Source organism: Dreissena polymorpha, chromosome 3, assembly GCF_020536995.1.
Source record: "Dreissena polymorpha isolate Duluth1 chromosome 3, UMN_Dpol_1.0, whole genome shotgun sequence".
NCBI classification, from domain to species: Eukaryota; Metazoa; Mollusca; class Bivalvia; order Myida; family Dreissenidae; genus Dreissena; species Dreissena polymorpha.
The window spans coordinates 81269029-81282545 of NC_068357.1; the positions used below are offsets into that span (position 1 = coordinate 81269029).

General features: G+C 35.7%; 2 protein-coding genes across 3 annotated transcripts in view; both read left to right on the forward strand.

Moving 5' to 3' along the window:
* Positions 1 to 9424, forward strand: part of LOC127874959 (kinesin-like protein KIF6) — a 36466-nt gene extending 27042 nt beyond the window's left edge. The window contains exons 18-22 of one of the 2 annotated variants that reach the window (XM_052419669.1): positions 337 to 415; positions 1537 to 1672; positions 2268 to 2530; positions 4564 to 4664; positions 6013 to 9424. In XM_052419669.1, the coding sequence (XP_052275629.1) occupies positions 337 to 415; positions 1537 to 1672; positions 2268 to 2530; positions 4564 to 4664; positions 6013 to 6026 (593 nt within the window). In that variant the 3' untranslated portion in view covers positions 6027 to 9424. The remainder of the gene's footprint in view (positions 1 to 336; positions 416 to 1536; positions 1673 to 2267; positions 2531 to 4563; positions 4665 to 6012) is intronic. The other variant, XM_052419670.1, reaches the window with a different exon arrangement.
* Positions 9425 to 10955: 1531 nt separating this feature from the next.
* The window catches only part of LOC127874955 (uncharacterized), a 71798-nt gene continuing 69236 nt past the window's right edge, over positions 10956 to 13517 (forward strand). The window contains exon 1 of the mRNA XM_052419663.1: positions 10956 to 11080. The gene's annotated coding sequence lies outside the window, so the exon portion shown is untranslated. The remainder of the gene's footprint in view (positions 11081 to 13517) is intronic.

Genomic DNA, 13517 nt, shown 5'->3' on the forward strand with positions numbered 1-13517 from the left:
AAAATTGCGACCTCTTCATATACTCCTGAGTGTTATTAAAGTAAAAAAAACTAAACTTAGTTATATGACAAACAACATTTTTATGGAATAATTACGTGTATAGGTGTTAAAATAAACATAAGATCTGTGCAAATAGGTAATACGCATAAATAAGGTTATGTTGAGTTGTGTATAAAGCCTATTATTCTGTACTCAAATCCAATATAGCATCATTAATTTAAAAACAAAACAGGCATCACATGTTAGTACTCATTTACTTAATATAAGATTCTTAGAAAAAAATACAATGTATGTACATGTACAATGTATTCAATGGTTCCATTGTATGTGATGCAGGATTGTCGGAGTCCCAGACTCTGGAACCGGACGAGGAGGAAGTGAAGCTGAGACATCAGATGGAGGCTGAGAAAAACAGGTACGATGGGAGATAGTGTGCTTCATAAGTGATATGTGAATTATAAATGTCTGTGGTCACTGATAGAAAACATACGGATATTATTGCACGATTGGTCATTGTTGGCTTGGGTACTACTTAAATGTACGGCAAGTACTCTTAAGTGTACTTAAATGTACCCTGGGTACTGAAAATATACAAAAACCTACAAATGAACAATCATGCGATATTATGAGGTTGCTGTTGAATGACTTATGTGTAGCCTTTCCTTTTTATGCCCCCGAATCAAATGATCGGGGGTATATTGTTTTTGGCCTGTCTGTCTGTCATTGTGTGTGTCTGTCACAAAACTTTAACCTTGGTCATAACTTTTGCAATATTGATGGCAGCAACTTGATATTTGGCATGCATGTGTATCTCATGGAGCTGCACATTTTGAGTGGTGAAAGGTCAAGGTCATCCTTCAAGGTAAAAGGTCAAATATATGTCTTCAACGTGGCGCAGTAGGGGGCATTGTGCCTCTGACAAACACATCTCTTGTTCAGTCTGTAGCAGGGCTTCCACCGCTGTTGAATAACTTTTATGTTTAGCCTTTCCTTTTCAGTCTGTTGTAGAGCTTTCCCCTGGCTTTTTTAATCAAATTTGCCCTTTAATGTAAAAAATATTTTTATGTTGGATATTTCTTATGATTTTGTTAATAAAGACTTGTAGCCCAATTAAATTTTGTTCAGCCAAAGTTGATAATTTGTAGCATTTGTTGATTTGACTAAACGCATAGTAAGCCATTACTTAGTTTGTACATATACAAGGAAAGGTTCAACTATGAAATGAGTATCCTGGAAACTCAGACATAGCACTTGCAACCTATTGATTTAAGCAAATATTTCTGTAATGATATCACTCATATTCTATAAGCCACATCATGCAAAAAAGGTTCTTAGGCCATATGTGGCCAGCATAGCTCCATACCAGCCTCAGCATCTACGCGGTCTGGTTCGGAGCTACCATGCTTGCGAATAAGATAACAAAACCTTGCATGACTTTTTAGCAGGTAAGCTCCTGACCATACCACGTGGATGCGTAGGCTGGTCTGGAGCTAACCTGACCGCATATGACATAAGACCCATTTTCGCATTACGCAGCTACAAGGAGACGTTCAATCGCCTGCGTGTCCTCAAGACGGAGATCGAGCACCTACAGCACCTGCTGGAGAAGGCCAAGGTGAAACTCATGAAAGACTTTGAACTCTGGTGGGCTGAGCAGGTCGCACTCTCACAGGTATGGGGTTACTCTTTAGTCTTTGTAGCGCAATTTGAGGTGTTGGAACATGAACAGATTTTGTGTCTTAGTTTAACTGATAGTTAAACATTATTTTAATTCATTCTATTGAAGAAAACTTTAGGTAAAGCACACTCAAAGTATAATCTTAACCCTTTCCCCCATAAGAAGCAAAGTGAAAATGGCTTTTGCAACCAGCATAAAACCAGAACAGACTGCAAAACAAACAAACAAACAAACACGTCTTAATGCCGAGCTAAGCCTTTATTTGTCAGTCAGCATTCCGCTGAAACATGACTGGCATGTATGTGCCCCGACCCGGGATCGAACCCGAGACCTCTGGATTTCAGCAAGCGCCTTATCCACTGAGCTATGGAGACACATAACTCATAACACATAATGCAAGTAACTCACAGTCTGTTAAGGTTTTATGCTGTTTGCTGCTCATCAGTAACTAAGGGTTGGAAATGAAACCTTGAAAACTTGAATTTAGTAAGAAAGGTATTTAATTAAATGTAACTTTCTAAGGGATTACAAATGCGTCAAAATACATATCTAAGTGTAAAGAGTTAACAACTATGATATATCATCTCAGCAGGAAAATCAGGTGCCAGGCAGTGGCAGCACAGGCACAGTCCTCAACGCCTGGCAGACCCCACCAACAACTATGTCCAAGGGCCACTCCCCCTCCCCGGCGTCTGACCTCTCCGTCCCTAGTGGTGGTGGCAAACTAGGTCGTGTGAGGGGTAGTGTGGCAGGAAGCATCGCGACACAGCTTCGGGCGTCCAATAGTGCTGATGGCAGGTTACATGATGACACGCCTCCTCAGAGGTCTTCTGTCAGTAACACATCTACAAGGTGAAAAAGTGTTGTAGTTTTTATGCTCCCCCAAAATTTATTTGGGGGGGATCATATAGTCGCCGCTTCGTCTGTCCGTGCGTGTGTGTGTCTGTCTGTCCGTCCGTGCAAAATTTTTGTCCGGGCTATTTCTCAGGCAACTAATGACCGGAATTCAATGAAACTTTATGGGAAGCTTCACTACCAAGAGGAGATGTGCATAATATCAGCGGGTTCTGGTTGGATGATTTTTCACAGAGTTATGGCCCTTTAAAATTATCTATAAAAATAATATTGTCCCCCCCAACTACTGTGTCATAGTGCAATATTGTGATAAAAAAGACCTTTGGGGAGCATCACCTGCTCCGACGGTTTCTTGTTAGCTAATCTATTATTTTTTTTAAATTATGAGCTATTGTCATCACCTTGGCGTCGGCGTTGGCGTCCGGTTAAGTTTTGCGTTTAGGTCCACTTTTCTCAGAAAGTATCAATGCTATTGCATTCAAACTTGGTACACTTGCTTACTATCATGAGGGGACTGGGCAGGCAAAGTTAGATAATTCTGGCGTGCATTTTGACAGAATTATGTGCCCTTTTTATACTTAGAAAATTGAAATTTTGGTTAAGTTTTGTGTTTAGGTCCATTTTATTCCTTAAGTATCAAAGCTATTGCTTTCATACTTGCAACACTTACTAACTATCATAAGGGGGCTGTGCAGGCAAAGTAATGTAACTCTGACTGACATTTTGACAGAATTATGTGCCCTTTTTATACTTAGAAAATTAAAAATTTGGTTAAGTTTTGTGTTTAGGTCCACTTTATTCCTACAGTATCAAAGCTATTGCTTTCATTCTTGCAACACTTATTAACTATCATAAGGGGACTGTGCAGGCAAAGTTATGTAACTCTGACTGGCATTTGGACGGAATTATGGGCCCTTTATACTTAGAAAATTGAAAATTTGGTTAAGTTTTGTGTTTTGGTCCACTCTACCCCTAAAGTATCCTAGATATTGCTTTCATACTTGGAACACTCGCAAACTATCATAAGGGTACAGTAAAAGGACAAGTTGCATAACTCTGGTTGTCATTTTTACAGAATTATGGCCCTTTTTTGACTTAGTAACTTTGAATATATGGTAAAATTTTGTGTTTTGATCCACATTACTTCTAAAGTATAAAGGCTATTGCTTTCAAACTTCAAATACTTTCATGCTATCATGCGGTTACTGTACCTGGCAAGTTTAATTTTACCTTGACCTTTGAATGACCTTGACTCTCAAGGTAAAATTATTAAATTTTGCTAAAATTGCCATAACTTCTTTATTTATGATTAGATTTGATTGATACTTTGACAAAACTACTCTTACCTGACATACCACAATAGACTCCACCCAAACCATCCCCCGTGCCCTTCCCCCCCCCCCCCCCCCGAATCCCCCCCCCCCCCCCTCTAAACCTCTAAAAAAAAATATTTTTTTTTTTTTTAAGATCATCTCACAAATGACCACCACACCCTCACACTATATCCCCCCACCCCATTCCCCCCATTTTTTTTTAACGGTTAAAAAAAAACCAATCCCCCCCCCCTATTTTTTTTTTTTGCATTTTTTTTCGCATTTTTGGAAGATAATGTAATAAATGTCCACACCCCCACACTATTCACCCCTCTTCACTCCACCCCTCCCTCCTTTGTGATTGAAAATGAGAGTCCCTTCACCTTTAAAAATATAATAGATGAGCGGTCTGCACCCGCAAGGGGGTGCTTTTGTTTTTAACTTTTTGTCATTGTTGTTTCAGTGGATGTTTTATAACGCTTTGAGAAGAGACATTAAACTGTCTGTACAGGCTAAATAGGGACAACTCTTTCTCCCTCAACTGGATTTTTAAAGAGATGAGACTTACTTTCAACAAAAATTGCCATACAAGTGGAGAGTTTCATCCCTGATTAGCCTGCGCAGACTGCTTTTTACACATGCATTAAGCCCCTTTTTTCCAGAGCAATGCTCATATGGTTTGCAGTTCAAAATGTATGAAAGTTTTTCCCATTTCAGACCCACTCCGAGCCCACAAGGCATCAGGTTAACAGGGGATCCACAAGCAGACGCAGACATCATGGCCTTTGTGAAGGCAAGGCAAAATATCATTCAGCAAGGTGAGTGTAACAGAACATCTGGTTGTTATTGATAAAGGAATCATAAAAAAGTATTTTGCTCTTTTTATGGGAGAAAATTTAATTTATAATTATAAAACTTGGTATGCTAACATAGCTACCTAAAGTCAGTATGAGTTTGTCTCGCATTTAAACGTAGGTGGGTCAGCTTTTGTCAGGACTTAAAATAAGCTTTTGTTTCATTTGTTAAAGGTGATTTTTTTGTTTTCCTTCGTCAAAATGGATGGGTCAGCTTATACTCAAGTGAGATTTTGTCCTACATTTGTCGAACTGTTTTCTGTGTTTACCACTTAGATAGGTATTTACACTGCATTTTTAGTCCCTTAAAAAGTTACATTTAATTTAAGAACTTTCTTACTACGTTTAAGTTTTAAAGCCTTCATTTCCAACCCATAGATACTGATGAGCAGCAAACAGCATAAAACCTGAACAGACTGCGAGTTACTCTCAGGCTGTTCTGGTTTTATGCTGGTTGCAACAGCCATTTTCACTTTGCTTCTTATGAGGGAAAGAGTTCAATAAACAATTTTTATGTTCTGTTGTATGATTAATTAACATTTTATTAAGTTTATTTATATTTATTTTATGCTTTCTGGTGGTTTATAGTGTTAATTCACTGTTTCAAACAATTAATAATAACAGTGAAAATTATTTTCACTGTGTAACTGTGAGATGACGGCATTTTTGTGACGAAATGACGTCATTATTTCAATGAGATTTTCCAGTTGAATTCGTTAACACTGTAAATAAATGGTAAAAAAAGCATAAAATAAAAAGAAAATTTGTTTAATTCGGTGGAATACCGATTTTAATTTATTTGTGATCACAAAAATTATATATTCTCACTCGTGGCGCATATTATTTTCTATGATCACTCATGAATCAAAATCGATATTCCACCGAATCTTACAAATATCCTCTATATAATTGTCCAAACCCAGCATATACCATTCAAAATTTAAATAACGCCTTTGAATACACAGAACTGTTACATAAGTGGTTACTCAATCAAATATCATAGCCCGATCAAAATCGTCAATACTTCAAAAGAAAATGACTTCTTTAACTCTGACAGAGGAAAATAATTTGCACCTTGTAATAGTTTCAAAATTATAACTGATTGTGAACAAGTATGGAGGGTTATAGACAGACAGACAGACAGACAGACAGCCAGCCAGACAGACAGACAGACAGACAGACAGACAGACAATTTATACACAAGTATACACAATACACAATATAAAGCTTGCAACTTCATTTCAAGATTCAAAATTGTTTGTCATCTCGCCCAGCCATGAAACTGATGAATACCTGTGGATATTTGTTCCAGTTCAAAAGAGGTGACAGTAGATCCAGAGTACCTGAGCTCTACAGCAAGAGCAACAGCAAAATGTCAACAGAAGGACTGACTGACTATAATCTCTAATTCTAAGGAAGCTGCTACAAGGACAGTGTTGAAGATTTCATAAACCACGGTCCGGTATTCTTCAGTGTATCTGTGACAAAAAAGCCTGCTAGTTTGTTACTGAGATAAAAGTGATATAAGGATGGTTTTAATTTGTCATGATCAATTTGCCACCTTTTTAATTGAAAGACATAATTCATCTGCTTCGTTTTGAGGCATGTTAGACAGGCTTTCTTCAAATCCAAAGGAGTAGATTGGTATATTTATGCAAAGAGTGGACACATGTGATAAAGATAAGTCAACCCTTTGCATGCTGGGAAATTTGTCGTCTGCTAAGATGTCGTCTGCAGAATTTCTAAAATTTGCATTTTCTTCTATTTTTTTCAAAGAATTCTATCAGAATAGCAAACAGTTTGGATCCGGATGAGATGCCACGTTCTGTGGCCTCTCATCTGGATCCAAACTGTTTGCAAAGGCCTTTAAAATTCGTTTCCTGCACTGAAAGGGTCAAACAATGGTAACAATTTAATAGCCCTGTTATCAGTCTCTCAGTGGAACCAATATGGCTTGAAACTGATCTCTTATTTATTCCTTTATTCAATAACATTTAATAAATATAAAAAACTAATATATATTTAAGAATTTTTGTTTTAAAAAAGCATGTGTTTTATGGGATCAAAAGCTGCTTTACCGTATATGAAGTTTTAGGAACTAATACTGAAAATGCCTTTTATTGCAATGTTGACTGTAGGATGTGTTGTGTACAATTTATTTTGAACCCCCAACACCCACCCCAGATATAGTATATGGGGCCATAAATCATTTGTAGTCTTTGACAAAATGTTGAACCAATCTAGAAATATTAACTTTAAAAAAACATTAATGTTATATTTTGTTCAAATAGATATTGTTCTTACTTATGTCAATTTACTTCAGTATACATGTATTTAAAAAGATCAAGATAATTTTATGTATGCCTTAATGTTTACACTATAGCTGTCATTATAAATACATGCATACAATAAAATGGTATGCTCATTAAATATACAAAAATATTATTTGTATTGTCATGTTTGCATTCATGTACAAAGAGTGCATATATAGTGTTGTTGTTTTTTGTAGTATTAGCATATGATGCACTTATATTACAAACATTTACAACTTGTTATTGCGTGATTCTATTTATTGTTGTCTTTTGCTGTCTTTCCGTTTTTTTCATTTCTGTTCCTTTTCCGCACTTAGAAATTACTCAAACATGTTTTAACACAAATGTTAATGAAAATAAATATGCCTCTGTTTGAAGAACCAAGGATATATAGCTTTGCACTTGTTGGTAGGTCAGTATGTTGGATTGTCATTTTGTTGACAATTTCTTTTCCACATGATATCTAGGGTACGCTTTGACCTACAATCATGCACATTGTTATGATGGTAACAAAGAACAGGCATATTGTTTTTTAGGTCAACTGTTCACAGGTCTAAGTTTCCGAGTCTTGTAGCATGGAATTAAGTTTGTACAGTAGTCAACTTTCAAATTGTACATTGGAGACTGTATACCCTCATTATTTGACATAGTATGTTACTGCATGGGGTACATGCCTTCAGCCATGTAATCCTCTTATGATGTTTGCCTAAAAACCTGTAATTAGTCATAAATTGATTGTTTTTGCTTGCTGATGGATAGCTGCGGTGTATTTAAACCATTTACAATTAATTCAAGTTGGAGGACGGGGGGGGGGGGGGGGGGGGATAAGTGTTTTACAAGTATCTCTGTTTATTATAGTACTAACTTGTGCTTAGCATGCTTTATATATGAGTTGAAATCTGGGAAAACATGGCTTAATGCATGTGTGTACAACACTGTCACTTTTATGAATTATTTGTGTACAGAAATTATCTTCTTTACCCTTTCAGTGCGGGAACTGAATTTTGAAGGCCTTTGCAAACCGTTTGGATCCAGATGAGAAGCCACAAAACGTGGCGTCTCATCAGGATCCAGCCTGTTTGCTATTCTGATAGTATTCTTTGAAAAAAATCGAAGAAAATGCTTATTATAGAAATTCAGCAGACGACATTTTAGCAGACGACAAATTTCCCAGCATGCAAAGAGTTAAGGAAAATCCAGTCTAGGCGGAAAGTTACTATCTCTCCAGGTAGGCTCATGAGGATTGCGCTGGCTTATTTCGGAGGATACTTTACGGACATGCATTCAGCCTGGTTTTCAAAGAGTTTTTATTTACATCTGCATGCTGCATTCTGCTAAGTTATCAAAGTCTCATTTATTTGGTTAATTAACTGTCCATAAATACTGCTGTTATTATATATTTTTAACCGTGTACCAGTACCGTTGCCTCTAACACTGTAGTTTTATGTAAAAAAACATGGGTGTAAAGAGTCATTGAAAGTTTGAATTTTATGAACTGCTGATATTTAAAGGTATTAATTATCAGTATTTTTAAGAAGTGCCTCATTAATTTATATACAAATCTAAATCTTGCGGATTTGCTTTTTCCAGATTTGTTAACATTACAAAGGGCATTGCAAAGGGGTTCATGAGGGGTGCATAAATTAAATACAATTTTACTCCCCCACACACACTCACTCTACGCATAGATGTGTATTCTTAAAAAAAAAGCACTTTAATTTTCAATACAAAAGTAAATAGCCTCCATATTGGTTTGTACTTTAGGTGAGCGCTTTTGGACATAATTTCCCTTTTGTTAAAATAAGTTATTTGTACAAATGCATTTCAGATTGTTGTTGTCCATAAGAGTCAAGCAGAGCTTTTATTAACAATTACATTTGATGGAAGTTTTAACTTCCTGGTTGCAGATTTTTGATGGTTTGACAGTAGCAAAGAAGTCATAAGAATTTCTGGAATGCATTTATAAATGAATTATAAAAATCATTAGAATATTTTCAACTACGGATAAGTTATCAAATATTTTTTCTATCTAACGATATTTTATTTCTCAGATTTCCACGTGATAAAGTAGCTCCAAATAAATATTAATATAGAGCTATTGAACTTATTTGTATTCATGAAATTATCTTTGTAATCATGGTGCTTTAAATATCTGTACTGTTGAAACAACAGATGGTTTTAAAAGGAAATAAACTCATCATTACTGTACATAAATATTTTCGATATGTAAATGAAGAAACCTATGTGATATTAGAAACTGCTGTCCGTCTCATTGTTGATGGTGTCATTGTTAATGATATATTTTTGCATTGATATAAATTTTTATGATATGTTGTACTTACAATATATATTTTGCACAATACTGTATACTTATTTATTGCTTATCTGGCTAATAAAGTGACTTGTACCAAACGGTTGTAGACATTTCATTTCCTATAAATAAGTACCAATGACAGTACAAAATTAGTATTAATATAATATATCAGATCATGTACAAACATAAGAATTCACCTTTAACATGATTTTTATGCCCCCGGATCAAATGATCGGGGGTATACTGTTTTTGGCCTGTCTGTCATGGCATGTTTGTGTATGTCTGTCCCAAAACTTTCAACCTTGCTCATAAAATGTAAACTCTTAGGTCTATGTTCTTTAAACTTAACTTGTGCATCCATCTCATTGAGATCTTTAATCAAACATGGTTTGAGGTCACTATGTCAAGGGTCAAGGTCACTGTGACCTTTACATTCAAAATATAACCTTGTTTCTAAAATAGCTGTGGTGCGGCTTCAAAGAGCAGTAGGGGGCATTGTGTTTCACAAACACAGCAGCTGCTCTTGTTTGTAAATTAAAAAAGCAAACAAATACTTTAATAACAATTAAGTAAGTTATTTTTACAATTATATCAAATGAATTCATTTAACTCTTTACCCCTTAGATACATATTTTGACACATTTGCGGTCCCTTAGAAAGTTACATTGAAATAAATACCTTTCTTACTAAATTCTAATTTTAAATGCTTCATTTTCAACCCTTAGATACTGATGAGCAGCAAACAGCATAAAACCTGAACAGAGTTTCTCACAGGCTGTTCTGGTTTTATGCTGTTTGCAAAGGACATGTTCGCTTTGCTTCTTGTGGGGGAAAGGGTTAAAAACTATTTAATGTATTCATAAACATTTTTAACCAGGTTTTTAACCAGGTTTTCCGAAGGAAAAAACTGGTTATTAGATTTGCTAATGCGGGCGGGCTGGCTGGCTGGCGGGCGGGCGGAACAAGCTTGTCCAGGCCATAACTATGTCGTTCATTGTCAGATTTTAAAATCATTTGGCACATTTGTTCACCATCATTGGACGGTGTGTCGCGCGAAATAATTACGTCGATATCTCCAAGGTCAAGGTCACACTTTGAGTTCAAAGGTCAAAAATGGCCATAAATGAGCTTGTCCTGGCCATAACTATGTCATTCATTGTGAGATTTTAAAATCATTTGGCACATTTGTTCACCATCATGGGACGGTGTGTCGCACGAAAGAATCACGTCAATATCTCCAATGTCAAGGTCGCCACGACTAAAAATAGATTTATTTTTTTTTAAAACTTACAAAGGGGGTTAATTTTGTTTGTTCATTTCAAAAGTTCAGTTTGAGTTTTCTCCCTTTATCAGATTTTTTTTTCACAATGAAAACCTGGTTTTGTGACAATTTTGTCCCTTGTTTTTTTTAAAGCCATAAAATAAAATAAGCCTTTCAAGCTTGGAAAAATTGAGTTACATGGGCCATGAGATGTTTTTCTTGCTTTCCTCATCAAGGGGGCCTACTTTACCATGTTGACCAGCTTCTTGAGGGAAAAAAACGGGGAAAAAACTGAGTTACCGAAACAGGACATTTAGTGTTCACAATAACTATAGAAATGGAAAATGCATTTATACTAAACACATAAACAATGAAGGCAGGAGAGAAAAGTCCGTTTTATAGCAGCTGACTGAGACATAAATCTGTCACAGCTGCTATGAGATCTTGCAGTACTACAAGCAACAGCCATGAAATTGGATATTTTGTACTGAAGGTATGCATTTGTCAATTTATTCGATTTCTGTTTTGCTTTATTGACAAGTTATGTTTTTGTTTGTTTGTTTTATTTGTTTGTTTTATTTGTGCATACATGTCAAGCAATTTACAATTCAATGCAATCAAGGCAATAAATAACGTATAGATTGCATTATTATCATATTCAGAAACATGCATTACATGAATGGTGCCATTTATCACAGATCCAAATAAGATTACGACATGATGTATACACAGGATAACCCGTAAAGCTTAGACATGTAAACATGAAAAAGCTTATTTCCAACGGGGTCCCTGGATTTAGTCGAACAGATCTTATAAGTGACTATAAATATATTGTTTTTTTCAGTTCTTAATATAGAATCGACATGATCCTACACATGATTTCTTTTACAAATTAAGTGAGTCTTTCAAAAGTTGACATGATAATACACTGACACGAATAAATAACATAAAAAATAATGAATTACATAAAATAAAACAAATCTAAAAGTAAAAATACATGGAATTCTCGTCGACCTTCATATCATTTAATAGATGTGTCTTAACAAGTTTCTTTAAAGTAAATTTCGATTCAATGGACTTTATATTATCGGGTAATGCATTCCAATCCGTAATACCATTGTAGTAAAATGAAGAACTAGTAAAGCCATCAACTTGAGGTACATAAAAATTCAATCGGGATCTATTCCCACACTGATGGACATCTGTACATTTGACAAAATTGTCTTTCATATAGCTTGGACATTTATTGTAGAAAATCTTATGGATGTGGTTAAGCCAAAGTTGCTTGCATCTTTGCTCAACGTTCAATAAACCAAGTTCTTCAAAATGCAATACAACAAGTGATGTCCTAAATTGGAATTGTTAATAAAACGAACCATTTTATTTTGGACTATTTGTAACTTGTGCTTTAGCTGTTTCGTGAGTCCACAATACCACGAAGAGGATACATAATCTAAATGACATTGTTTTAAAGAATTACATAAGCTTTTTCTAAGACTTTTATTTAAAAAATCATGTCTATATAAAAATTTAAGTCTAGAGTTAACCTTCTTGACGATATTATTTACAATAGAAGTACCAGACAAATCAGCATCTAGAATAGAACCAAGATATTTTACATACGTCTGAGATTTTATAACATGATCATTACATTGTATATGAAAATTGTCCACCTTGGTGAGTTTACGTTTCGAACCAAAAATAATACATTCCGTTTTGCCTAGATGGAGGGATAGCTTATTGTCAATTAACCACTTACTACAGGACTCGAGTTCTTTGCCTAAAACTTGACTGATGGTTTTGTTTTGATTAACTGGATAAATATATATCTGCTGTCCATGCAGAACATAAAATCACTGCACAGGGGAGATGCTATTTGCCTGTATACTTTATCCGGCTGGTCTTTCCTGCCATACTAACTTGATATTTAGCTTGAACCTAGTATAATTCCCCAATATAACAATGTGGAATTATCCATTCTTGCTTATCTGTGAAATTGCTTTCAGTTTGATGTCCATTGTATGTGACAATCCCACTCGGACTAAAAGATGAATTTAGTTGGGTTAACTGTATGTGCATCTGCACAGGCTAATCAGGGATGACAGTTTCTGCAGTTATGAAATGTTCGTTTAACCCTTTCAGTGCGAGACCGAATTTTGAAGGCCTTTGCAAACAGTTTGAATCCAGATGAGACGCCACAGAACGTGGCGTCTCATCAGGATCCAAACTGTTTGCTATTCTGATATTCTTTTAAAAAATTTCGAAGAAAATGCTAATTTTAGAAATTCAGCAGACGACATTTTAGCAGACGACAAATTTCCCAGCATGCAAAGGGTTAAAGGAAGTCTCTTCAAAACCAAAATCCAGTATGGGTGGAAAGTATTGTCCTTTATTATCCTGTGCAGACTCCACAGGCTATTGAACTTAACACTTTATCCGTCTCATTGATCTCTACTCATTGTAATACTAAAAACATAATGAGAGCAGATCTTGCTTCTGGATTATGTCTTATAATGGAGCAGAAATGTGATTTTGAATTATATCATATAATGATATTAGCATTATTCTTAGTTGAAACAGGCTTGTTTGGTGTAATGGAACCTGCAACCTATGCTTTTTTCTGTACTCTCAACATCCATGACCATATGAATGGCTGTTGTGCTTTATGACCCACGTCATGCAAAAAAGGGTCTTTTACCATATGCAGCCATAGTAGCTCCCACCAAGCCTGCGCATTCGCATAGTCTTGTCAGCAGTTGCCCTATCTACTTATAAGACTATGAAAGCTTGCATGACTTTCTAGCGGACATCATTGCTTGTGACAAGACTACACTGTTGCATATGGAATAAGACCCATTTTTGCATGATGGGGATCTTATGGTAATTTCTGTATGAGCAGAAAGTGTTTTGACATAACATATGTTTTTGAT